Source organism: Carassius auratus, chromosome 17 (genome assembly GCF_003368295.1).
Source record: "Carassius auratus strain Wakin chromosome 17, ASM336829v1, whole genome shotgun sequence".
Classification (NCBI taxonomy): Eukaryota; Metazoa; Chordata; class Actinopteri; order Cypriniformes; family Cyprinidae; genus Carassius; species Carassius auratus.
The window spans coordinates 23,784,724-23,812,635 of NC_039259.1; the positions used below are offsets into that span (position 1 = coordinate 23,784,724).

Genomic DNA, 27,912 nt, shown 5'->3' on the forward strand with positions numbered 1-27,912 from the left:
ATAATATAATCAATAAAATAAAAAAACAAATAGAATAGAAAAAGAATGGAGCAAGCTAGTGTTAAAGGTCTTTTTCTAATATATATAACTGTATAATAAATTAAAATAAAATAGAATACAAAAAGATTAGAAAGGTAGTTTAAAAACAAATTAAGAATAGAATTAGAATAGCTATTTTAATGTCAGTTAACATTTAACGTGTTAATTTATTTAGGGTATTTTATTAAATCTTTTAGCCTACATGTGAATGGAAGGGAATGTTTGCACAAAAGCTCACAATGATTCCTTTTTTTTTTTTTTTTTTGCAAATCTGAACAACTGAGTGGTGGAACTCTGCAAAACACAGTATGGTATATATGCACTTGAATATTTCCATGTGAAGATTTTCTCTGACTGGCACGCGCATGGCTATGGCTGGTTGCTAGGAGACGCTGTGTGGCGTTACACTGTTTTGAGTTTCTGACGTAAACAGCTGAAGTTATTTTTCAGCCGATGCAATTTGATTTGAAGTACATTTCAGTGTGGGAATGCATTCATGAAAAGGTAAGATACTTTTAAAGAATACTTTTAAATGTTTTTAGATTTGTTGAGCCACAGCATGATAAAAAGCAACTTTTGAGATAAAAAGCTAGCTTGCTAACTAACTTATGTAACGTTAGCGTATATATCTTTGAATAAGAATAAGATCCTTATAAGTTGCACAAACGTGTAAAGATAATTTTTAATGATTATTTAATACGCTAGAGAATATAGAAATAGCACAATGTTACAAAATTAAATCGACATAACTGAATTCGTAATATGCTTACTATATAACGTTACTGTTTATATATTATTTGACAGATATATGTCTCGACAAAAATGTGAAAGCAAACATGTTCAGAAATGAGGCAAAATCTGTTTTTTTTTGTCCCCAAAATTAAACATGTACAATGATTTACTTCTGTTTTTGTTTCCTTTTTTATTTCCAGCATTTCCAATATATGAAGTGCACATATGAATTCAATCAGAACAGAAGCTGGCTTCTTTCTTACCTTGTCAGGTGAGCCCTGTCATCACAGATTTCCCCCGCATCCTGACAAAACCCAGCTGTGTTGGGTCTCAAATAAACTTTCACTTTCCTCTCCTCTACAAACTGCCCCCTGAATCCATGTCTCAACAAAGACCTACAAAATGAGCCAGGGTCCATAGATAAATCAGGGAACACAATGGCTCTTCCAAATCTTAAAGCCAGGCATGGGATTGTCAGAAAGCCCGTCATAGCCTCTCTTGCAGGGACCACCAAAGCAGTATCCTTGTCCCAAAGGCCGCAACCTCCTGCTAAGCCCAGATCAGAGAGGCCTTTATCAGCAGGTGGATCTTACAAACCTTGCCCACTTGCTCAGCAGGTTTCAGGTGAGGAGACGAAAATCTTCAGCAATCAGCAGCCATATTCGGGCAGCTGTAATGACAATGAGGTATCAGGCTCTGTGAATTCAGCACAGAATGGGCATAAAAGAGCGCGGAGAGGAAAGAGTGAAACATTCCCGGAGCCTCATAAACATCAAACTCTCTCCAAACCCAGCAGCTCCCAGAGTCACATCAGCAGCGCTGGCTCAAGCACCATCCAAAGTGTCAAATCCACTTCTGAGCTGCTAAATGAAGCCAGACGTATTGCTGGACCTGAGCTGCCAGATGATGTTGACCAGCAGAGGTCGCCAGATGAGACCTTAGCAGACACATTAGTGAAGGGAAGTGGGCACATAGAGGAGGATAGCGGTGCTGTTGTACATTCTATGGAAAGAGAAGATGGACACAGTTGCAGCTCTGATGATATGGTTAGCATTTTATTTTATATAAATTATTATACATGAAAAGAGAAGTTGGACACACCTACATCTCTGATGATGAGCTTAGCTGTTTTATTTTATATTATTAGTTTAATAGCATTTTGCATTTTATTTAGATTTTTTTTTTAAATTAAAGTTGGACAAAGCTGCAGCTCTTTAAACGAGGTTAGCTGTTTATTATATATCATTTTATTAGATTAATAGTTTTTTAAATTTGATATATTTAATATTTATGGTTTAATATATAAAGAGGAGGACACAGCTGCAGCTTTGATTAGGCTAGCTGTTTATCTTGTACTCTTTTATTTTATTAATAGGGTTAGCTTTTTATTTTGTTTTATTAGTAATTTAGTAGTTTATTATTTATTTTCTATATTTAACTTTTATACGGAAATAGAAGTTACATAGCTGCAGCTCTGATAATGTTAGCTTTATTAATTTAATTTTTATTATTTAAATGTATAAATTAATGACCTCTCCAAACAAATTCACTTTCATGAGCTATTATTATTTAAAACCTAACAAACGTTGTTGAACTTGATTCAGTACATGCAATATAATCCTTAAAAAAAGGAGCTTGGTTTGATATTTTGTATCTAATGCAGTGGCATTTAAATTTGTCATTTCCTGTTAGTACATCCTGATAGGTGAAGTCATAGGCTTGGAATGAAAACTTCTAGGGAAATGTTCATAAACTTATGTTTATTTTTATTCAGGGGCCAACTCAAATAGACACCTTAGTACAAAAAGAGAAATGCTCCCCAAGACCAATGTGCCATCCACCGGTGTCATCTGGTGTCTTCAAGATGGCTAAATCAGTTTTACAGAAGGATACTGATATTGGCTCTGATGGTAGAGGGCTCCAGAATCTCTTATCCCAGGTAAACAGTAACAGTTATTTGATTATTACTACTACTAAAAGTTGAAAATAGTGAAATCAAATACGTTTTAAATGTTATTAAGTGTGAGCAATAGACACTGAATGTATTCGATTGGATATGTGTTCCTACAATGTGTGTATATATTTTGTATTTATTATTTTTTATTTAAAGGTGACCACTGAAGATATAATAATGGCCCGAGGTTGTAGCTTGACTCCAGTTCAGAGACCGGAAAGGACTTCCCATCAGACCAAAACCATTCAAGGCCTGTCACTACTGGCAACCTGGAAACCTAAAAAAGAGTATAAAACATTTACTGATACACAGTGTCCCCCTCCAAAAGTATTTGGACATAAATAGTATGCATTTAATTGCATTCGATAGCAAAATATCAAAGCAAGTTTCACCAGGGCCCAAGTGGAGCAAGATATTTTCTCATAATGGTTTTAGTTCATCACATTAAGTATAAACATATTCCACTAACGTTTTACAACCACAAAATGTCCAAATACTTTTTTGTTCTATTGCATTATTTTAAAACATACAGACTTCTTGTTGTGTGAAGAATGTTATCCCGCATGAGAAAGAACACTTTAGCATACTTTTAAAAAGAGGATTATTACAGAAATAATACTTTAAAAGAATATACTTTGTGCCAACTGCATTTCGGGTATTACAAAAATATTTTTAATTACACATTTGTAGTGATAAAGTTGCAATTTAGTAAACTTAAAATAAATGAATTGTTATAATGATTAACACATTTACGTTAAAATGAATCAAGTTACTTATCGTGAGCTTTTACAGTATATGTTAGACATCACAGCAAACTACATCATCTACATCCTTTAAGCATGACAATAGTTTATTAAAGCACACTTCTTTTTAGAAAGGTATCTTTTTGTTAAACTAGATGTGGATTTGATGCATTGCATCATTTTTAAGTGAGCCATCAATGTTCAAATGCTTTTTAGGCTGCTGTATACTTGATTTATGCATTATGACACTAAGGTTTACTAATCTATGTGTTGATATATTGGCATGTTCCACTTGCTATCAGCATGTCAATCTCTAAACGCTCCGTTAGTGGAAGGGCACAGAGGGTGGTCTTGGACGCAAATGATCATCTAGTTGCACACCACCTGAGAAGAGTGTACAAAGCTGTCATCAGCCCTATTTAGGGAGCAGTAACACAGCGAGTAATTGCCTGTCACTTACTCCACTCATCTGTGGTGCGGGTCTGTCTGGAGCCAACGCACCCACGCATCCCTCCTCCCGACCTCTGCAGCACTCACCTGAGAGCTGATAACGCAAGATTTACTACCTGCGCGGCTGAACCTGTGCCACTCCCTCACTCTAAAAAAAAAGAACCTTTTAATTACTAGCTTTTTCCAGTCACAAGGGTCACTGAAAGGTTCCTGTTGGACGCGGTTGAGAGGGTTTATATGAGTGCCGCCTGCCTACGGGGCAGATGGATAGCGGGGCAGGTTGAAGGTTCCTCCTTATGGTTCAGGAATGTTTCTTTTCAGTGCAGGCAAGGCCAGTGACTTTGGTTTGACCTTCCAGGTCTTTCGATGAGGCTTAACCGTGCCCGATTGAGGTGATAAATCTAGCCTGTCACAGGGTAGAGTGAACGAAACATATGCCATAAATTGGCACTGTCAGTGGAGCCATGGGGACGTGGGTGGCGGAGGGCCTCTCCTGCCTGTCTGCAGTTTGAAGAACACAAAGGGCCCACTCACAAAGTCAGTTCTGAGGTCATTTCTCCCGCTGTCTACAGTTCAAACAGTGGTGTGAAGTTATGGCAGAGACGATCTGTGCAAACAGACTCATCTTTTTATGGCAAGAACATAGGGCCTATATCACATTTAGTTGGCACCCAAAATGGTTTACGTTTAAGGTCCAAGAAATGTTGCTGTGACACCCTGATACTAGATTGACTGCTAAAAGTATTTCTGTATTGAGAATGTATATATTTATATTGGGTCTAGAAACATGATTTAAAACTGTTAAATAGACATTAGAAACTTGAAACCATTGATTACACTGTGACTATAGTGAGCAAGTGAGCATCATTTGGTACATAGTCTGAGACCACTATTGGAAATGCTTATATTTTGCATTTGTCATTTGCTTGGGAAGAGGCAATTTATAAGGCCATAAATTATTGTTTTTCTGTCTTACTTTCTTCAGACCACATTTTCCTAAAGCATAAAAAAAAACACATTACAGCCCTCCCCCCCCACTCATTGTTTGTTCTGTCTGCAGTGCAGAAGGGTATAAAACCATCCACCATTTGTGTACCACTCCTGCTAGTCAAGTCGTGCCTGTTGAGTTACAACTTGCTTCAAGAATCTGCCACACTCAAAACCTGATCACAGCAACACCGCAGTTTAACCACCAGAGGACAGCACTTGGGCAAACATCTCACTCTGACATGCAAAGGTATAATCTACAGCCTTGTTTCTTTTAGAATGCTTCTCATTACAACTCATTCATTATGAATTCAGGTCATCGTTTAGGTTTTAACTCTTCTTCTTAAAGCACTGTAACTGTTCAAATCACTCCAAAGATGTATTTCCAGGCCAAATACGACATTTCAAGATCCAGTGACCACCATTAAGGTTTTATTACTCATTGTAGGCTGCTGTGTGAAGGTGTTTCTGTTGATTCTACTGGGGTTTCAGCGAAGATAGACTGCATTTCCCACATGCCTAAACAGACGTCAGATACTTTGGAGGACTGGCAGAGAATAGCAGAGTATTACGTGGAGAGACCAAGGATTATGATGTGCGGACGTGCTGTAAGAAAGATCTATTATTTTATGACTCACCGTCAGTTGCTTTCATCAAAGTGACTAATGCATGACATTGACAACTAAATGTGATGAATTAAAACCAAGGCTCTGGTTTTAAGGAAGTATAGGCAAAACTGTTTTGCTTGACAGAAGTAATGATTTATGATAGCATAATTATGCTATTTATTGCATTATCAAATGTGCAGTAAAAGTTCAGTTAAAACGGACTTTTTAAGTAATTTACCTTTCTTCAATAGAATATATTTAAAACACTTGTTTATGTTCATTCAAACAGTAGCTCAAATTAGTCAAATTATATCGTTTTCCCCCATTGTACTTGTACTATTATGTCACTAGATGGCAATAGACACACATTATTTCCCCAATATAATTAACAGATGAATTAAAGATTTACACATTTCTTAATTTAAAGCTTTTAAAAGCCCACTGAACATCATTAGAATTCTTTTATTTGATTTTTAACAGCTCTTTCCAACATCCAGTTATTGTATTCTTTATTTCTCATAGGCAACATTGTGTCCCAGTGAGCTCAGAATGTTCTGGAGCCCAGCACCTCCTAAATTCATCTGCGCCCCATGTGTTATGAAAGACACACTTTTCCCCAAATACCAGGTATAGAGGCACCATTAACAGACTTGTGCTTCCATCTCAGTGTGCTGGGACTTTTAACAGCACCTTTTTGCTGCAGAAATCACTGCATGCCTCCTCCCATCAGCTTCCTGCATTTATGCTGTAGACTTCTACATTCAGAGAAGATCCCAGAGTAACTCTGGGTCTCTACACTAGCAATGATACATGCTTTCTCTCTGTTATTATCTTGATGTGAATGTCCTTTTCTTGTAAGCAAATAATAAAAGAGAATTGGGGTGAAACACTTGAGGATGATCTTGTCAAGAGTTTAAATTAAAAAATGAGCACTTGACACATAAATGCCCACAATTCACATAATTTATAACTATTAATGTAATCTCAAGGATATTTCCTTTGAGCTTGCTCATGCTGGGAATATACAATTTCTCATGTTACCTTCTGATCAGAAAAATAATAATTGAAGTGAAATCTTGTTCCTGTGTTATACACACTTTCATGCTGTAACGTCATTGCTCTAGCTTACATTTGTATTAATTTTTGTATCCTCAGATAACCCAGGCAGACCCGTGCAAAGAGAATCTGCTGGATGAGGTGCATGAACAGGTTATTTCTGAGGTTTGTTTATCTAATTAACCTTGATTTACATAGCCTGAAGAGAAAACTAATTCAGAAAAGTGTTGATTTCTTTCTTTGTGTAACTGACAAAATCCTTGAAACTCTTTACAAACATTTTTATATTATATTTTTTATTATAATGTTTCTATATATTTATACACCAGTGTTCAAAAGCTTGTGGTCAGTATGTTTTTTTTATATATTTTATTTAGCAAAGACGCATTAAATAGATCAAAAGTGACAGGAAAGGACATTTATTTGAATTTCAATTCAAATACATGCTGTTCTTTTTTATATTATTTTCTCTTTAAAAAAAAAACTTTTTAATGAAGCATATTTTCTAATTTTTCAACATTTATAATGAGAAATGTTTCTTGAACAGCAACTCAGCATATTAGAATGCTTTCTGAAGGATCACGTGACACAGAAGACTGGAGTAATGATTACAGGAATAAATTACATTTTAAATACATTCAAAGTTATTTTAAACTGTAATCATATTTTCACTGTGTTTTGATCAAATAAATGCAGCCATGGTGAGCATAAGAGACTTACTTTAAAATTTTTTTTAAAATCAATTCCAAACTTTTTAAACAATAGTACATACTATGTAATATGTGTTCAGTGGTAGAGCATTGCGTCAGCAGCGCATAAGGTTGTGGGTTTGATTCCCAGAGAACACATGTTAGGTAAAAAATGTTAGCCTGAATGCACTGTAAGATTCTTTGGATAAAAGCGTCTGCTAAATTCGTAAATGCATAAATGTAATAAATATTCCATATAGTCTCTACATGCATAATATTTAGTCTATACAATCATAGTTTTTATACAAGAATTGGAAAACTATTTACATTTTTAAGCAGTATAGAAAGTCACACTGCAAAACTCTGCTTTGCCAACTTTTCATATTTGTCTACATACATAAAAGAAAGGAAGAAAACAAGAAAAGAAAGAATTGTTAGCTTGCCACTGTCACTAACTCTCACTAATTCTCAAGACCGTTTTCTGAATAACACTGTTTTGGACATTCTCTAAAAACTTGGCCTTGTCCCCAGGAAAATATCTTGCCTTTTAAGTGTAACTCTGTGGCAGACTTCAGAACAACAGGCTCACCGTCTCCCTCTGCGTTCATCTCAGCAGAACAGGTTGGAAGTCTATTCTAGTTTTGATGTTATTTGATGAATTCCTACTACTTTTTTAATAGTTCACATTGTCTCTTCTTATATAAAGCTTGACTCTCAGTAACATAACAACTGTACTCCTTTCTATGTTTGGGAGTTTAGCTACCAATGCCTCAAAGTGTTCACCTTTTAAAATCTTTCCTACACCTCTGCAAATTTCAATTTCTACTACTAACAGATATTTTTTCTCATTTATATTCTGTGAAGCCTATATATCATATAAAGCAAATAGAACAATTCAGTCTTTTTAACATAACAATTGGATGCAAGTTGTTCTGCTGCACTGTAGGACAAATGAGTGCAACCAGACTTTCACCTCTTGTAATATCCTGTCTCCCCTCTGGGTTTTAGTCGAGACGGCCTTGCTCTGCCCCTCACTTAACCCCAGATCTTGAGCCCCATCTTCGGCTGCAATCCGACTTCACCATCCTTTCCCAGGAGCTGGAGCATGTGCGATGGCAGCGGCAACAGAACTCAATTTGTGCAGCTCTGGCCAAAGAATCCCCATCCAATGCCAAACAGACAAAGCCTCAGGAGGTTCACACAGAGCCCAACTCATCAGAGCAGCCTTGCCTGGTCCCAAGCCACAGGAGGAACAAAGGCAAACGCAGGGCCAAGAAAAGAGGAAAAACACTCAGCTCTGTCAAGATGGCCTACGTTTGGAAAAAACTGAGAGAGCCATCACGGACACTAACAAGGTTTTTTATAAGATTTTAGAATTACAAATCAACACCAAAACATGAAATTCAATGTAAACCACAAATATAAAAAAAGACTTTTATAACAATTTATGATGCAGCACATCTTGTATTAGGGTGTATCTCATAATTATTCCAAAAGTAATATTTCTGTCCAATTAGTATTCTAAAAGGAAAGTCTGTTGTGCTGTTTGCTTTAATAATGTGTTCATCTTTCCTGTTATTCTCTAAAAGAAGTGAGTCTCTGTGTCAGTTACCATGGGAGTCTGAATCCTCCAGAGGGCAATTTTCACCCCTCCTTTGCCCCAGTCTGCCCATGCTCCTGGATTTTGAGACCTTTGCCACAGATCATGGTGGGATACCTGACTCGACACCACCCCGAGAGTGGGTCCGAGACATATGGGACTCCTGGTTTGACGAGGTCTTTCCCCCTCTGGAAAATCTCCAGAGTACAGGCTCTTTTCCTGGTGGTCTGGAGGAGAACCAGCTTCCACAGGATGAGATCCAGGATCTGGACAAAGTGGTTTTGGATGAAAGTCTGAATACAGTTGATTTGGACCATGAAGTGGCAAAGCTGACCCTAACTTTGACTGAAAGTGGAAACCACAGTGCCTTCCACTATTGTCGTAGAGGAGCACTTAACATCAAACTTGGTTATCTCAACCAGGCCCTTGAAGATCTCAATGCTGTAAGCCTTATTCTCTTGTCTTTTATTAGTGATCCATGCTGAAGTAAGCATAATGAATACTGTTGCTCCAAAGTTTTTTTTTTCAGTGTTATCTCATTACAAAATAGTTCATTTTAGAAATCATTATTCCAAACAAACCTGAACAAAATGTTCTACAGAAGCGACCTGATTTTCTGTTTAGATTATTGTGCACTAATGATCGATCTGTTGTTTTTCTATTTTTAAAGGCCATCTCCCTGGAGCCCCATTTACTTGATGCCTACTGGCACAGACACCACATCTACCTGCTGAGAAACGACCCCAATAGAGCTCTGGACGATCTAAACGTCATTGTTGAAAACAAGAAGCAGCATGCAGGTGTGTGCATGAGTCCACTTACATTACCAGACAGCAGGGAGATAAGACACTGATGCAATACTGGTGTATGTTATCTGACCTCTGTATTGGACAAAACACAATCTATACGCTTAAAGGGCACATATCAAACCAAGACTGTCGTGTCTTAAAATAAAAATATTTGATGTGCTTATATAGACAATATAGAAAATATTAATACAATTCTAATAGTATATAAGTAGTACTAAAATAACACTGATAAAGAATTTGTTGTGATTATGCTTATGATTTATGAAAAAATATATGTATGTTGCGTGCAATTCCCTATAGCCTATATAACATATTTGGAATATCTATTTTCATATTTTATTAAGTTCTTTGATAAGGTTACAATACGAAGTCCTACGTAGTAACGTAACTTGCGTGATGGCCCCGAAAGTGAACTGAAAATGAACTGATCCTTAAAATGCTAAAAACAGCCTGTTTAATGTAAAGGTAAAAGAGAACGTAAAATGCTCATGTAATTGTAAATTATTCTATTTCTGGCGAACAAAACCTTCTTCAGAACAAAGTGTAAAAGCTCATGACTGATGCCAAATGTGTTTCAGACGCCTTCATGTCTAGAGCAGAAATCTACAAACAAAGAGGGGAAACCACACTGGCTCTGATCAACTACACCCAAGCCGTCAAAGTCAAGCCAGATGATGCAGAGATCTACTTTAAGCGGGCAAAGATGTATGAAAAGATAGGCGAGATACTGCTGGCCATGGAGGACTATGCTAAGGTGAGCCCTATTAAACAATGTAATTAGATTTGCATTTCCAGAAGCAAAAACCAGTGCTTGCAAGGTGTTAATAGACTAATCACAATTAACTATGACTCTTTTTTCTAATTAGATTAACATTAATCGTCATTTATTTCTTAAAGCTGTCATACGTGAGGAATTAAATTTTCCTTGACCTTTTGAGATAAATGAGTTTATTGTACTATGGAAAATATACAGCCCTGTAACTTTCACAAGTGAAGATTTCTCCAATTATCCCAAGTCCACATATTAAACCTAAGCACCAAAAACAACTGTGAGTTTTGAAAGTATTTTTTTTAGTTAAGTTTATTTGTTTTTCTTATGAAATCTTTTATAATGTCAGCAGAGCCTATTCGATATCCCTATAATGTGCTGTAAGTAGGACACATATTCCTTTTCCAGTTTGTGGCTTCTTTTTACTGTTTTGTTTATTGCATTTAATATATGAAAGGTGCTGTACAGTCAAAATTTATTATAATTATCATTCTCAAACACCAAAAGTAATACAGATGAGAGTTAAATGTAGAATTTTTTTTTCCTGTCAGTGTGTGGCACCTGCGTATCCTTGCTGCAGTCTGATATTACCAGTTTGTGCAGCACGCTTCAGCATGAATTGTTTTGTGAACCTGTCAGAATGTGATAGTCTTTGCAACAAAGCTGATGGGAGAGTCACAATAATCCTGGGCGAGAGAACTGCAAAGTGCAGCTCCTCACTTCACTTGTGAAGGGGACCTTTCTTAAAAAGCACATCAGCAAAACCGAGCCACTTAATGGTCCATTTAACTCTAAGGGTCAGAGAAAAAGGTGGGAAATGGCTTTAAAAAAGAAAAAAAAAACTAAGTAGACCTATTTTTAGCTAAATAAAAGATGTTTGAATGGAATCGGTTCAATTTTTTGTATTGCAAGCACTGTCAGAAGGCTTTTTGAAATTGTGTTTGCCAGGTGTTATTTTTGTACTCTTTAATCACTGTAATTAGCTTGTATTAGTTTAAGGGGACAGAATTAGTCAATTTTTCAAAGCTTATCTGAGCAGAACACAGTTGGCATACACATTATGTACTCTAAATATAAATCCAAGATCCGTTTGAGTTCACAAAATAGAACTGACAATGCTGATTATAGAAAATTGTTGCTTAAGCATTGGCTCTAAGTTGTCATTACAATTTACATATGGAACAAAGAGGATTTTAAAAATAAATCCTTTTTGACTCCTAGACCTTCACCATCGACTCTACAAGGACTGATGCAATGATGATCCATGGAATACAGCTTTTTAACACCTCCAAATGGATGCAGGCCCTGGAAACCTTCTCCCTGCTGCTGAAGCAAGAACCTGGGAATGCTACAGCCAGGTCAGGTTATATGCCTGATTCACCATGCTTTGTGTTTGATTTCCACAAAAAAAGAATTACTTCACCTCTTCGCTGATGTGTGTATCCAATTATAGTTATTTTCTACACTTACTGCAGAACATACAGAGGAAGGATCTATACCAAGCTAGGTCGGTTTGAGAAGTCAGTCGAGGACTTTTCTCTGGCTGTGCACTTGGATCCCAGTAGCTGGTTGGCATTTTACCACAGAGGGTGTCTGCTGAGGGAGATAATGCCTCATATGGCCTTAAGGGACTTCAGCACATCTGGTAACACATACATGCTTGATATAACACATGAAAATGGGCAAATTTCACAGTTTCACAGTTACTCTATATAAAGACAGAGTACTTTGCCAACATTTTGAGGCAGACTGATGCCCATGGGTATGTTTAAGTAAAATGTTGAAGTCTGACAACTTGTAAAATGCAGGATGATTAGATCGATGGTTCAGTCATGGCTGTTCAACACTCAATTCAAAAGTTACACATGAGTGTTTTTCATATGATTTCTTCAGGAAGCCCACAGGAAAGAAAAAAATCTGAAACAAGATGTCTTTAATATCTCATATGCCTTTAATGTTTCTTCTAGACAGCAATGAGACTTTTTTCTCTTGAGAGATACCGCAGTAATTTATGGAAGATCGTTTCTGCTTCAATTTCAGAATTACAAGGGAAAAAAATATGATTTTTTCTTTCTTTTTTTTTCTGAATTCTGAGCTTAAATCTCACAATTCAGATTTTTTTTCTGAATATATATGTATATATTCTTACTGTACATCAACAGTTTGTCTCTTAAGGACTTTTAAGAGAAACATCTGATACAAAGCTGTCAGCTGACATGGGCAGTCAGATATCAATGCACTTAGTTGTGATTTCATATACATACAGATTTCTGAATGACCCATTTTGTAGCTTAGATTTCATCAATGGTCTTGGGAGGGAAATCCTTTTTTCATGTTATGTCTCCATGTCTTTGATCTAAATCTGCAAAGAAAGCCATTTTGCACTCAGTTATGCTCCATCAGCGGGGCCACTCTCATAACATCTCATGGCAGGCAGCTGCATCTGTTGCATCAGGTCATCTGAGGATGTTGATATCACTACTCAGTCAGCAGAACAAATAAGAACCATCAAGTCTTATCGTGCATGATTTTGGCAGCTGTAATCTGCTGCTTTGATCTCTGAAGATCGGAGGAATATTTTGTCAGCGTTGTCTACTGCAAACTGAACAGCTTCATCAGTAAAGTGTTTTACACTGCCCACCTAAGCACTGTGGTGCTGTGTAACAGGAGTGTAGGCGAGAGTAGACATTTGGCACTTAGCCTATTTTTGTGACATGTACCATGCAGAAATTGTACTTTAAACCAATTTATCAACAATCTTTTGCAGTATATGAAGCAATATTAATATTGGAACAGACATCTGCCTGCATCACATTTTCTAAAAAAATTCCAATACTCTTTTCTTACAAATATTTTGGGATGCTGATTCCAAAAATAGTGCCGGTTTTGCTGTTGCATGTCACACTTTCTCATAAAAAATTGTGCATTTACTAACATTTTGGGTTTCAGCAACCTCTAGTTCAGTGAAAACTTCTTGTTTTCCCTATTTTAATCATCAGAAAAATTGGCACAAATACTTGGTTCATGTCTTCCTCTGAGCCAGGTTACAACTGTTTCTTTAATTCACCACCATTTATCAGATGCATGAATGATTATGAAGACATTATTTTATGCCTTATACTGATTTTGCAGATTGCAGGTTAAATAACGGATTTTGTAAACTTCTTTTTGTAATTCAAACCAAAATGTTTGGCTGCTTTTATTATTTTTATAATTGCATTAAACCTGACAAATACATATCATTTGAACAATCATTCTTATTTTGTTTAATAAACTGTATGTGATGGAAAGTTTTTATTTTTATTTATTTATTTATTTTAAGCCAGCATCATCAAAATAGTTAATATTAGGCGTTTTTGCAAATCAGCAGAAATTGTATTCATTGTATTAACTTGTATTAATTCTCAGTGATCAACTCCTGATAACTGTTTTATACTGTGTTGCTGTTATTGTTTAAATACTCAAAGCAGTTACATAGAAAATACTCTTATCTTTTGTATAGAGCCATACAGTGCTCATGTCAGCACTCTGAGCTACTGTATTACAATATTTACACTACAATTTATTGCCAGATACAGATAATGAAAATAGTACATTGGAGACCTTATGCCAGAACTTTGTGCTGTAAAGTAAAATCAACTGCTTTCAAAGCCAGGACCTCTCATTAGCCATGTTTTATCTGTATATGTGTGTGTTAGTTCTCATCAATGACAGTGCAGAAAACCTGAGTGCATTCCTGCACCGCGGTCAGGTCTACATGACGCTCCGGCGCTGGCGGCAGGCCATGGCTGACTTTGAAGCTGTGATCAAACTTGACAGGTGATGTCCCAGCCTCCTTCAGTCTGTGACAAAAGGATCTTCATTTTCTTTTGTTGCACCAGTGCAGCAGGCCATAAGTTGAGGATACATTTATTGAAGCATGAAACTCTTTGAAAGTTACTTTTCAAAAGATCTCTTCTTGGGAAAAAGTGACACAAAGTCTCTGAGCAGCTTGTTTAAAATCAATGAAATAATATCTGAGTCATCATCTCTTCTCTCTGTGTGAACCTCTTTAAAGTCACAGCAGATTTGCAGCTGTTGCCCACGTCAGTTTGGGACTGATCTGTATGCTGAATATGGGCCGACAATATGAGGCCATCAGAGGGTTCAGTAATGCATTGAAGGTGGACCCCACCTATGTAAAGGCCTACGTATGCCGGGCCAGAGCCTACTTCAACGTAAGCCACTGTTATATGGATGATTTGGACTGCCACATAAAATGATGGAACACATGTATTATTGATGTATTTAAAATAAAAAGTGTAACTGTTTTAAATTCAATATGGCTTCTAAGCCAACTAAGGTCTATAGTTGTGTTTTGTTATTTAAACAAACCCCAAACCTTTTTGTGCTACAGTATGGTCATAATTAATACTTAAAATAATGCAGTTTGTTGAGGAGCTGTTTCTCATTTTTTCTTATTTTATGATTTCACAAAATGCTTTTGGTGATTTTATTTGACTATGCTTTTCTTTTGTTCCCATTTCATTTGGTAATTTAACACCATGGACTGATTATTTCTGATTATTGAATCTGATAATAGTCCGAATCTGATATTATAACTGATTACTTTTTTTTCTTCGATTGTTTATTAATTGTAGAATAAAGCCAACATACATGGCTTACAATAGCTATTCAAGTTATTCAGCTAATACCATGGATAATGGCATGCCTAGTCCATGTTAATTTGAGATTTTTGGTTACTAAAATATTTTATTTTAATTTAGATTTTTATAAAACTAACTAAAGGAGTGATCTTATATTTTTCACAGGTGAATAATCTGAGTAGAGCGGTGAAGGATTTGACTCGAGCCATACATATGAAGCCAGACGCTTATGATCTGCACATCTTGAGGTAATTTGAACACAAATGTGCATGCCCTTGATTCTTTTATTATTTTCTAGAGTTGCTGTATGGTTCAGAGTACCATCATGTTTATTCTGACACAAGGCTGTGAAGGATAGAAGCACAGTTTGTTCAATAGGTCTTACTCTTAATTGCAAATAAGTCTTCCCGAAGTTCCAGTTAAAAAGTGACTGTGGAAATTGGACAATGTAAAACATCAAACCAGTGCAACAAACTGAATGGAATTTACTTCTGTCCTTCATTTGTCTTAATTAAAAAAAATAACCTTGACTTAGGTCCATGACAACAGTCTATTTAAAAAAAAAACTATTGTTTTTAACTGTGCTATAGAAAAAAGTTCTTAAAATATTTGTGTCCGGTTTTAGAGGGAAGTACTTGTATGAAATGAAACAGTTTGACCTGGCTACCCTCTGTATACGGTACACAGCGGAAATGAAAACAGGTAATGATCACATAAATTCATTTCACTCTTCAGCATATTTTTAGTACCCGAAATATCCCAGCCCTTCTCTCTGCCCATCTTTTAATGAGCATCATTAAATCTTGTTAGGCCACCTGGCCCAACTGAGGGTGAAGTAAAGCTTGCAGGAAAATGTGGTTTATGTTGCCATAACAACAACTAGACCCAGCCGTAAAGCTCTCCTCCTTTCCATCACAGCTCTGGGTTTATCACCAGTCCAGCAAGCTGTTGTCCAATCGTTCCTGGGGAACTATGCCAATGCCGTCGTCTGTCTTGAGGAAGCGGTCGATACGTGCCCTTCTCCTCCACACCTCATTCTTCTCGGGAGGACACTGATGAGGGAGCACAGGTTCAAAGTGAGTCTGAGACTCGGTCAAGCTCTGTCTGGCACAACTAAGCAAAACACCAAACAAACTTTTCCAAAGACACTGACACAATTTTAAATAAAACAATAAGAATTATATAAAAATGCATGCACTGTGGTGCAATTTTTTTTCAAGATTCTTCACTGAATAAAAAGTAAAAAAAAAAGGGCAGAATTTATTTGAAATATAAATATTTTGTAACACTGTTAATGTCTTTACTGTCCTTTCTGATCAGTTTAATGCATCCTTTCTGAATAAAAGTATTAATTTAACTGACTCCAAACGTTTGAACAGTGGTGTGCACTGATGTACACAGCAGATTATTTTTTGTTAAGAAAACAAATATTTTATGAAAAAAGCACAATAAATAATTGGTCTGTTTTATTGTAGTTTGTTACTTTAATACAACATTTTTTTTTTTTTTTTTTTTACATTAACCTGGCTTACTTTTAGAGGTCACATCCAAGGTCACAGTTTCGATTCCCAGGGAATGCATGAAAATAACTTATAAAATGTATACCTTGAATGTAATGGATACGTTTGCCAAATGCAAAAAATTTTTTGTCAGCATTCTGTAACTTCTGTTACCTCTTATAAAGCATCTTTTTGTCTTTTAGTAGAAGGCAGCATTGTGACCTATTAATGCTGCAAGTTGTCCATGGTTTATATTATGTCATACACAGGAAGCAGTGGAGAGTTTCAGAAAGGCCCTGTCACTTCTGGGTACCTATAAAACTAAACTCCTTACTTCACAAGAGGCCGCCGAGGTCTTTTATCTTATGGGCATGTGCTACATGAAACAAATCCTTTTGTTACAGGTAATTCATTGAATAATAAAATCAACATTAAAACATACCCCTTTCACTTTCTTCAAACACGTTTCTGAATACTACTATGTGTGGTCCAAAAATGATTAGCATTTTATCACATTTATAAGATGTGACAGTTAAAAACTAAACAGATGGAAACAATCATATCTGTCACTATTCTCTTATCACCTTTTTTTTAATTCAGGAGAGTGAAGACTCTCTTCTCCTCCATGCTTTGGATGCTTTTAACAGCGCTGTGAGCATGAACCCAGACCACGCTGAGGCTCACCATCAGAGAGGACTGTGCCGCGTACATCTACAAGACTCCACGGGTGTGCAGGACTTTAACAAAGCACTCCAAATCAACCCCCACCTCTATCAGGTACACCGTGATTCTAGCTCAGTGCATGGGCTGTCTGCACTAATAATGTTCTTTCTAATAGGTTCAGAATAATACTTGTTTTTCTTTTCAAGGTGCATCTCAGCCGAGCTGCTCTTTATGGGGCTCAAGGACGATATGCAAAGGCTGTACTCGACTGTAATGAAGCTATCAGGATCCAGCCCAAGAGTGTCAGAGCGTACTTGTATAAAGGAGCTCTTAAATTCTATTTGAAAGTTAGTAAAAATAGCACAGTTTTGAGCCTAATTATCTTTCACTTGAGGCTGATGATATCCATGGTATTAGAGAGAAATGTTCTGCACTTATCTTGTTTTAGGCATACAAGTGTGCAGTGGAGGATCTGACAATGGCAGTCCAGATGGACAGTGCCTGTTCATTTGCTTACTACAACCGTGGCGTATGTTTTCATGAGCTGCAGGATTATGAACGGGTGACATTTCTTTTCATTTCCCCACTTTGCATGCGTTTTTTCAAAACAGCAATGTATACAGGATCATACAGAAACATATACAAAGGCAGGATGCTTTTTCATAACAATTGCACTTTAATTCATAGTTGTTCTCTTTCTGTGCATTATTTCTCTTTAATCTTCAAGGCTCTCCGAGACTATAGCATTACGCTGCTCTTGGGCTGTAAGACGGAGCTTGAGCTGAAAGTCTTGATAAACCGTGGCCTTCTTTATGTGGAGCTGAATGACTATGGCAGTGCCCTTCAGGTAGGCCACAGTTATAAAAAAGAAGCATTGATTGCATCAGGCATGTAATCCGTTTGTCTGAAGGATTTTGAAAGCATATTCATCATGAGATTTATAGTGAGGTTTTTCATATTTCTCTATTCTTGTTTTCATGAAATGTAATTTACAGCTCAGTTTTTCATCCATAAATTGACATATTTTGGAAATTAAAAAACGGTGTTGTATGATTTTATCCTATGGGAATTGATTTGATTGTCAGAGTAGCCATTAAATATAAACATAAAGCCACATGGTTTTAGAGGATGTTTTGGAATAATGTTAACAGATTTTAATGAAGTAAATTGAGTCATTTTTTATTAAGTTGACTTTAGTAGCATTTTTCTAAAAGCAGTAATAGTGAATAAAATGTTAGTGAAAATGATTGTGTTTTGTTTTAGGATTTTAAGGCGGCAGCACAGAAACAACCAGAGGATGTAATAATGCTTCATACACTGGGAGTTATTCACCACAGGTGTGAATTTATTTTGAGTTATCATTTAGTACGATTGACTGTTGCACAGTGCTACATTCCCAAGTTTAAGCTGAGAACCATCTTCAATCAGCAGTGGCAGTGGGGTCATAATAACTGCTGCACAGCATGCTAAACTGCTATTGTGTTTAAAATAATAGATCAAGGCTTTAGACCTCTGAGACACATCATGCCAGGTCATGTGGTTTTATTCACTGAAAATTTCTTAGAACTAGGAATTCATTGAATTTAGTTGAGTTCTGCGCTTTATTCTGCTCTTTATAGTGAAGCACTGAATGCACCACAGTAAAGAGGTGATTCATATAGTATCAATCTGTAGGTTGCATTATGGAAAATCACATTTTTCTTGGACATTTAAAGTAAAATGATTAAAAATAAAATAAATATAACTCACAAATGAAATGATGCCTGTTAATGTAAAGTTGTAAAAGCCACAAAAAAAAAAACTATTTTGCCACAAGAAGCTTCTAAAGTTTGGAGTTGTTGTTTTTTTCAAGATTCTTTGCTTAATATAGAGTTAAAAAGAATTCATTTGAAATAAAAATCATTTGTAACAATATATGTCTTTTGATTAATCCAGCATTTCTGAATAAGAGTATTCAAAAGAAAAAAAACGTTTGGATGATTTTGGATGATTGAGTTCATGTGTGGAAAGTGATAAAAATGTATGACATGGTTATTGTTATTAAAGCACAAGAAAAATTACTATATTTTTCTTCTCATGGTCCTAAGGCAAGAGTTTGAGTGGAAGATGACTCTAAGAACTATATTATTAATGGAGCCCTGAAACCTTGTAAGAAATTTATGAATAGTCATTGAAGCTCTATGTGAACTGTGTCGCTTACCGTGCAGATCTGTATTTAAATGGAGCATTCAGAGCATAATATATCTACAAGTTTTATTGATCAACATTTAAAAGGTTCTACGCTTTCAGAATGCATTCAGTCTGACTTGTATCAGATTAACAGCCTATGACAGACAGGACATCTCATCTCTTAAAATGGACTATATAATATGAAATATTATAGTATTTCTCTGACAAGACGCATTGCTCTCTGAACTATCATGTACAAAAGAACAGAACGCTTTCAAATCCATAGAAGTAACATTTGCACATTTTCATTGCTTTAAAGGAGACTTTCAAATAAATGGCTATTAACAATAATTGCAGGGTGTTTTTTTTCTTATTAAACTGAGACTTCTGGATGAATGCAATGATCACACTGGGAATGTTGCACAGATTTTAATTCAGTTTTCAAAAGCAAGAGAGAGGAGGACGTTTTTACAGAATGTTTAAGGCAAAGTTCATAATTAAGCGGACAACTAATTTTCATGTGCAAACAGAATTAGGACACATCACTGAGGGTAACAGTCTGCTTTCTTTGTCTGTTTCCAAGGCTTGGCCAGTTGCAGGAAGCTGTGGATGCTTACAGCCAGGCTTTAAGACTTGATCCCTTCTTGCAAGATTCCCATGTGGGCAGAGGCAATGTTTTCATGGATTATGGGCACAATCACGCCAGGAAACAAGCTCAGAGGGACTTCCTCTCAGCCCTGCATCTCAATCCACTCTGTTCAAGTGCTCGCATTAGCCTGGCATACAACTTACAGGTAGTGTAAAAATAATTTTTATTTCTCACAGGTTGATCTTTCATAGCTTAACAGATTTAGAGACTTTTCCAAATGCTTAATTTAAGTCTCTGTTCACATCCTTCTCTTAATCTTCCTTTGGAGAAAAAAAAGCCCTCAAATTAGTGTGGATAGCATACTACCTCTGATAATTGGTCTTGGGAGAATTTGGTGTGAAATATCACTGATTTTTGACAACAAACTTTTACATCCTGGCAAAAATGAGCACCGTTGTGATCCTTTCTGAATTTTTCATACAAGATTACTGTTTCTTCCCCTTTAAAAACATCTAAGAAACTGAAGATTTATACAGTCTCTATTTAATCTCATTGATGTTTAGGGGACCTAACTGAGATAGTATATTTTATTTATTTTTTTATTTTTTGCACAGTAAAAAATAAATATTATACCTGTATATAAAATGCATTTGTTGCACTTGTATTTTTATGGAAGCTTATTTGAGCGAAGAAATTAAAGGTAATTGTGACTTTTTATCTCACAATTCTTTTGTATTTCAATTCTGAGAAGAAAAGTCTTATTGTGAAATTATAACTTACAATTTTCAGAAGAGAAGTCAGAATTATGAGGTGAAAAGTCACAATTACCTTTTTTATTTTTAAATTCATTGGCATTATGCTGGATGATATGGGCAAGTCATGTTATCTCATAATTCTGATTGAAATTTTCTCCTATTTTGTCTGTTGCATATTGTGATTTTATGTTTTACATAAATCACCTTATCATAAAATGTTGTCTAGTAATACACACAATAATCTCAGCATGTCCAAAATATGTCTGTTATGGGAAGGAAACTAAATCACAAGAAAGTAATCATAACTGACAATAGACTATTGACAACACCATTAGTTATTGTAGAATACCTCAATTACACAATGACTAAAATATTTTGCATCACAAATTTGAGTGGTCTCATTAAATGCTGGAAATTATACATAACAAATAATTTATGCTTGGTAAATCTTAACCTTGTTAACCTTGGTAATCTTAATTTCTACATTCTCTTCTATTCAAGACTTTTGTCTGTCTGGTATCTTTTGTCTCTGTGCTCTGATGCTGTTGCTCAATTCTCTTTTTGAAAAGAAACCTTTCTTGTGAATTAAATGTAGAATAACTAATGGCCAATGCGCAGAGAAAAATCAGAGAAATCAGGTCAACAGTATGAAACAAACAAGGATGTATCTGATTGCTTTTGGTATTCATCCTGGCACTCATTATCTCTGTCTCTTCCCCCAGAGAGGGAACCGTATCTTGCAGACAGCCTGTTGCCTCTCAAGCCTATTGATTTTCACTAATCCATGTCGATATCTTGTCCTCTACGGTAGGTTTTGGGATTCTTCCAGAGAGCCTGGAATCAGTTCACTGTGGCTGTAGAGGTGAACCCTAAATGCTGGGCAGCGTATGAAGGCAGAGCTGTTACCAGCCTACAGATGGGCAACATGTTTGCAGCCCTGCAGGACATTAACACTGCTATAAAGGTTGTTAGCAAAGATTTAAAAAAAGAAATGAATACTTTTATTTAAGAAGGAAGTGATCATCAGTTACAATGAAATCAAATAAATGCTGTTCTTCTGAAATCTGAGTTCTTCTATTCAACACAGAATTCTGAACAAAATAATGTATCACAGATTCTACAAAACATGAACCAGCACTGTTTTAAATGTTGATGATGATGATAAAAAAAATTATTCAGCAGCAAATCAACAAAGTAGAATGATTTTTGAGAGATCATATGACACTGAAGACTAGAATAATGATGCTGAAAATTCAGCTTTACGTCACAGGAATAAATTACATTATTATTTTTTAATTGTGTTAATACCATTGTGCTAATATTGTACAATATTATAGCCTTTATTGTATTTTTTATAAAATAATTGCAGTGTTGGTAAGCATACAAGACTTATTTAAAAAACATGAACAAATCTTATCAACCCCAGATTTGTTTAACAGAATGTGTTTATTTATTTAGTCATTTTTTTGTGAATTTTTCCTGTCATATCTCTTCTTGTCTTTGCCCTTTTCAGTGTAACCCTCATGCAGAGCAGCTCTTCACAAACCGAGGTCTGATCCAGCAGTTCATGGGAGATAAAGCTAGTGCCATGAAGAACTACCAGACCGCTATCAGCCTCAACCCGGAATATTCCCTCGCTTACTTCAACGCTGCCAACCTCTTCTTTTACAATGGACAGTTTGAGCAGGTAAAGCCAGAGGCAATTCAACACTGACTATCTTGAGACTCTCTAGATGAGAGCTGTTGAGATATAAAGCGAGTCTCATTTTTTCTGCGACACAGGCATGTGAGAACTACAGCCGAGCATTTGAACTGGACCCCTCAGATGAGTCTGCCATCCTGAACCGAGCCATCACTCATGCTCTGCTGCGGAAGGTCCCAGCATCCCTGCAGGATTTCAATGAGGCTCTCTGCCTCAACCCGCTGTCTGCACATGCCTACTTTAACAGAGCCAACCTGTACTGCTCTCTCAGACAGTTCCAATCAGCCGAGAGGGACCTTACGCAAGGTGAGCTGTAGCAGACTGAGTTCACTGCCATCTTTTATTAAAGGAGGAGTATCCTACACTCATGTACCATTATGTACCCTGAAGTCAATTTAAGTCAAAGGTTTGGAAGAATTGAGAATATATATATATATATATATATATATATTTTTTTTTTTTTTTAAGAAGTTGCTCATGCTCGAGTAGGGCTGTGTCGGTTGCCTACTTTCACCGGCGGTAGTGAACGTGATGTCACACACTCTATAACAAGCATAATACAAAGTTGTAATAGTTGCAAATTCTATGGTAAGTCTACGGTAATTCACAAATTACTTCAAACACCATACACATCATTTCCTTTAGATTGGCAGGTTTGAGCTAACAGTTTATGCATTTAGCTAATTCATTTAGTGTTGGGCGATGGACCTTGTTGGGAAACCAAATACTACATCGCCGATCTTGACAACACCGCCGCGTTGCAACAGGTTTCGTCTGTCAAGTTGTCTACACAGGACATATGAACTCTGTGTCAGTACCTCATAGATCGGACGGGGGATTGCGCTGCGTCGCTCGCGTCTGTTAGACAGGGTGTATTTAACTTTCTTATTTAGGCTACTTTCTTGTTTAACTGTATTATTTCTTTGATATTTATTTTAGTGTTTTGCAGGCGGCTTTCACTGACGGAGGTGCTCAAATTAACTCGAACTGACAAGTTAAACAGGGTGTGTTAGATGAATGGGCTGATTTCAGAGACGTGTATAAATATATATAAATAAATATGTTACATGCATGCACAGTTTAAATCAGCTTTAATCACCTTTTTGGTAATGACTTAACTGACCAGCATAATGCATGCACAAAGTTTATTTTGCGACACGCTTGCTTAACTTGCACCTGGCACTAAAGTGAAGTGAAGTCACTTCTTGTCATGAGAAAAAGTTACAGAAGCAGCAGTTGTGAGTGGGGTGGTCAATCCTAGCCCCGCCCCTACATAAAATAGGGGCAGGGCAAATTTCTACACTAATTAATATATATATATATATATATATATATATATAAAGCAACACCGCGCTACTGTTGTCGGTTTATGATCACCACCGTCACAGCCCTATGCTCGAGGCTGAAAAATTCAGCAAAAACCTATAATATTGTGAAATATTATTTACAATTTTAAATAACAGTTTTCTGCTTTCAAATGTAATTTATTCTTGTGATAAAAGCTGAATTTTTAGAATCATTATTCCAGTCTTCAATGTCAAATGATCATTCAAAAAACATTCCAATATTCAGATATGCTGGTCAAGAAATAAATTATTTTAAATTGTAATATTTCACAATATTTTTACTGTATTTTTTTTTATCAAATAGCATAAGTGGCTTTTTTTTCAGAAACAATACAATTTGTAGTTATTTAAACCTTTTGAATAGAAGTGTGTTGTTGTATCAATGTCAATATGTCGTTTAAGTATTTTTGCACTAAACATTCACATTACCATTTTCCATGTCTTTTTGTCCAGCAGAATGAAAAAAGCTGTATTTGTTACTTGTTCTATGTAGAGACAAAAACTAAACTAAATTTTTAATTTAGACTTTTGTTTTTAATTCTATTTTTATTTGTATTTCAAGCTGACATGATAATCATAACCTTATTGCAACTAATTTGGTTCACAGATATCACTAATTCTTTTATGAATACTGAAGGTCACATTAATCATGCAGCGTATCATGAGAGAGCAAGACCAAAAGCTGACTACAGAGTATATGGTTTGTTGATTACATTGGCATATATATAGAAAGGTTATTATGTTCCAACTTTGAAACTTCTTGATATTAATGTGCCAGTAATGATTCATCACTTTACAGGGAGATTTGTACATCATGTCGACTTTTGATATCGTCTTCACTTAATAACGTCTGATAACACTGGCTGATATCTCTGTGGAGGGCTTTTGTCAAGATGATGAATGGAAAGCTGCTGAAAAGATAGCAAAGTTGTCTTTATCCTCAACAAATCCAGACAGTCATACACGTGCTAGTCTCAGTCTTATACAGCATGCAGTCAGACCTCCCAAAAGTCAACTCAATGACGTCTGATGCAAATTCCTGTAAGATCTTTTTTCAACGTGTTTGAAAGAAGTCTCTTATGATCACCAAGGGTGTGTTATTTTAGAAAAAATACAGTAAAAACAGCAATATTGTGAAATATTATTACAATAAAAAATAACTATTTTCTGTTTTGATGGATTTTAAAATGTGATTTATTTCAGAACTTAAATTTCAGCATCCTTACTTTAGTCTTCAATGTCACATGATCCTTCAGAAATCATTCAAGTTTGCTACTCAGGAAACTTTTTTTATTATAATAATTATTGAAAGCAGTTGTGCTGCTTAATATTTTTATGGAGACTGTGATACATTTTTTCCCCCAGGATTCTTAAATGAATAAAAAAAGCTCAAAATAGCTGTATTTGATTTAATCTTTTATACATGAATCTTTTGTAGCATTATAAATGCATTTGCTATCGCTTTAATGCATCCTTGCTGAATACAAGTTTGAATTTATTTAAAAACTAAATAAATACTGGTCGCAAACTTGTGAATGGTAATATGTTATATATATATATAAATATTTTTTTTAGTTCTCTAAAAATAAATCAATGCCTGTTTTTATGGCTTTTTTCAGTATTCAATTTAATATTTGTTTTCTCACAACCACATGTAAAAAATGTTCCTGTCTAAATGGCAGTACTTGACCTAAACAGGCTGTAGAGTAGAACAGACTTAATACTCAGGAGTCCAAAAACTGACTACATTAGTGTGTGTGTGTGTGTGTGTGTGTGTGTGGCAGATGAATGCTTTCAGCACACACTTTCACACACAAAAGGACAAGAGCATGATGGATTTGACCACATGACTGCCTGGGGAAAAGAAAAAAGACAGAAGGAAAACAAATGCAGCAGCCATGTCTCTTTGCTGCTCTACAACTAGAGACAGGTGGTTACTATGGTTACAGTGTAAACCAATTATAGATTTCCTCTCGGCAGGCTGCATATTTATGAAGTCGAACGCAAGGATGTGCGAGCATTTCTGATATAAAAAAAAAAACGGAATTTCTCAGAGCCCCTCTGCCTGCGGCTGAAACAGGTGGGATATTAGGAAACAGATGGCCCTCTGTATCTAATGAGTGTGTTCTCCGTGAATGGAGTAATCACTTGCTATTCCAGTGTACGCTTTCAAACAATCTAATTTTGTTAGCCGTAAATAGACACATTGAACACTTATCCTATAAGCCCTAAAATGAGTTTTTTTGCATTATCTCACTCAAATCAAGGCCTTTACATGTGTGAGCTCTTTGAAACAAAACAACGTCTGTAAAGGTATCAGGCGAGCAATGGTAATTTATGCAAATGCAGATGGCAAATTGCTTGCAAATTGTCCCTCTTGTGTAAACTAAAAAGTAGATGTCCTCCTATTCACTGTCTCTCACAGCCTGATGTTTCAGCACTGGGTGATGGGTGCTAGCCTAATATTAACGTCAGTCTCTCTGTGAGAAGAACAGAGCTGAGAGACGAACTGTGAACAAAGCTGTTGTGGTGAAGACAACACAAATAATGCTACACCTCTCTGTGTAAACAGGAGACAGAATGCTGGGGAAGGGTAGAGTGACATTATGCTCTAACATATCTGTGTGTGTGTGTGTGTGTTTCTTGAAGCTCTGATGCTGCAGCCTGGAGATGCTCTTCTCTATAAACTGAGGGCTGATGTTCGGGGTCATCTGGGATGGAAGGAGCAGGCGCTGGATGACTACAGAACGGCGGTGGAGCTTCAGGATTCAATATGCTGCTCAGGGTTGGAGAATGATCAAAATTAGATTTTTGCTCATTAGTTTATTTTGATTAGCTAATGCAATATATTTCATGCAATGAACATTTTTTGTCTTAATTTTGTTTGTGTGAATGTGAGTTTGACACTACATAAAAAAATATTGAATGTGTGGAAAACCAATATCCAGACTGTCAATTTATTTTGATAGTTTTTTCCATCATCCAGCCATCTGTTATAATACTTTACTAAATTAAAACAGTTTTTATTCTTTATTTCTAATATCATTAGCGAGTGTTAAATAATGTAGTAATTTTAATTGTAGTTTTTTATATATATATATATATATATTTAAATTTAGTTTTTTAAAATTTTAGTTGTATTTTTTATATATTAAATTAATTTAATAATAAATTAGTTTGTACTGTAGCTAAAGTCAAGTAGATTAAGTATATCATCTTTTTGTTGAAAAGGCTTAATTTCGATAAAAACATTCTTCAATTTAATTAATATTTTATGACATTTTATTTTGAGTGAATAAGCCATATATAACTTTTTAAAGCATGGTTTGTTGTATGTTAGATTTTTTAGGGTTTCTAAAATAAGTTTATTTTGCATACCAAGGCTGCATTCATTATATACAAAGTACAGTAAAAACTAAAATATTGTGACATTTTATTATTATTTAAAAAAAAAATATTTTCTATTTTAATATATTTTACAATGAAATGTATTCCTGTGATGCAAAGGTGAATTTTCAACACCATTACTCCAGTTTTCATTGTCACATGATTCTTCAGAAACCCATATTTCTTATCAATGTTTTTTTATGAAAAAAAATTTAGATACATTTTTTTAGGATTCTTTGAAAACAGCATTTATTTGAAATAAAATCTTTTGTAACATGATGAATGTTTTGGGATCACTTTTTGATCGTGTCCTTCCTGAAAAAAAGTATTGATTTTATGAAAAAAATCATATGACCTTAAACTTTAGAATAGACTGCATAAGAGCTGCGTTGCTTTTTCTTTTCTGTCAGCCATAGAGGTCTGAAGTACCTGCAGTTTCTCATTCATCTCAATAGCAGATGGTCGGCTGATTCATGCAGCTCAGACGTACACAACCTGGATGCCGCCACCTTTACTTCATGGAGAGGCAGTTTTGTTCACTGGTGAAACATCTACTATATTATAATGAATTGTTTGCCATTGCAGTTTACATTTTGAATGATCATAAATGGAGAGAGATGTTCTTTATTTCAGAAGGGTTTTAGTGCCATCTGTACATGTAGTGACGTGACACAGCCAATTATGGTGATCCATACTCACCGAATTCATGCTCTGCATTTA

The 27,912-nt window shown here is 35.7% G+C and overlaps 1 protein-coding gene across 4 annotated transcripts; it reads left to right on the plus strand.

The window, feature by feature from the left end:
- The first annotated feature begins 339 nt into the window (after positions 1–339).
- Positions 340–27,858, plus strand: ttc6 (tetratricopeptide repeat domain 6). 4 transcript variants are annotated; one of them, XM_026286507.1, is made up of 33 exons: positions 340–543; positions 972–1,042; positions 1,568–1,817; positions 2,546–2,710; positions 2,882–3,012; positions 4,979–5,155; positions 5,354–5,513; positions 6,036–6,140; positions 6,669–6,734; positions 7,790–7,879; positions 8,267–8,613; positions 8,848–9,301; positions 9,529–9,658; positions 10,246–10,421; positions 11,658–11,794; positions 11,912–12,081; positions 14,135–14,255; positions 14,494–14,653; positions 15,248–15,330; positions 15,708–15,784; positions 16,001–16,158; positions 16,851–16,985; positions 17,182–17,358; positions 17,451–17,591; positions 17,693–17,806; positions 17,972–18,091; positions 18,508–18,581; positions 19,997–20,207; positions 21,569–21,721; positions 22,271–22,444; positions 22,540–22,765; positions 26,455–26,590; positions 27,603–27,854. In XM_026286507.1, the coding sequence occupies exons 1-33, from the start codon at positions 493–495 to the stop codon at positions 27,736–27,738; spliced, it is 5,076 nt and encodes a 1,691-aa protein (XP_026142292.1). In that variant the 5' UTR covers positions 340–492; the 3' UTR covers positions 27,739–27,854. The 4 variants fall into 4 exon arrangements, with proteins under 4 accessions (XP_026142292.1, XP_026142290.1, XP_026142289.1 ...); XM_026286505.1 differs by having other exon boundaries at positions 456–543; positions 1,165–1,817; positions 8,851–9,301; positions 27,603–27,858; XM_026286504.1 differs by having other exon boundaries at positions 456–543; positions 1,165–1,817; positions 27,603–27,856.
- The last annotated feature ends 54 nt before the right edge of the window (positions 27,859–27,912 follow it).

What these genes read in the sequence shown, in the direction of transcription:
- ttc6 (XM_026286504.1), top strand. Translation starts at nt 997, where the DNA reads ATGAATTCAATCAGAACAGAAGCTGGCTTCTTTCTTACCTTGTCAG. An exon ending in TCTCACTCTGACATGCAAAG is followed by an intron (nt 5,156 to 5,353) that starts GTATAATCTACA and finishes TACTCATTGTAG; the next exon opens with GCTGCTGTGTGAAGGTGTTT. An exon ending in CCTGGGAATGCTACAGCCAG is followed by an intron (nt 11,795 to 11,911) that starts GTCAGGTTATAT and finishes CACTTACTGCAG; the next exon opens with AACATACAGAGGAAGGATCT.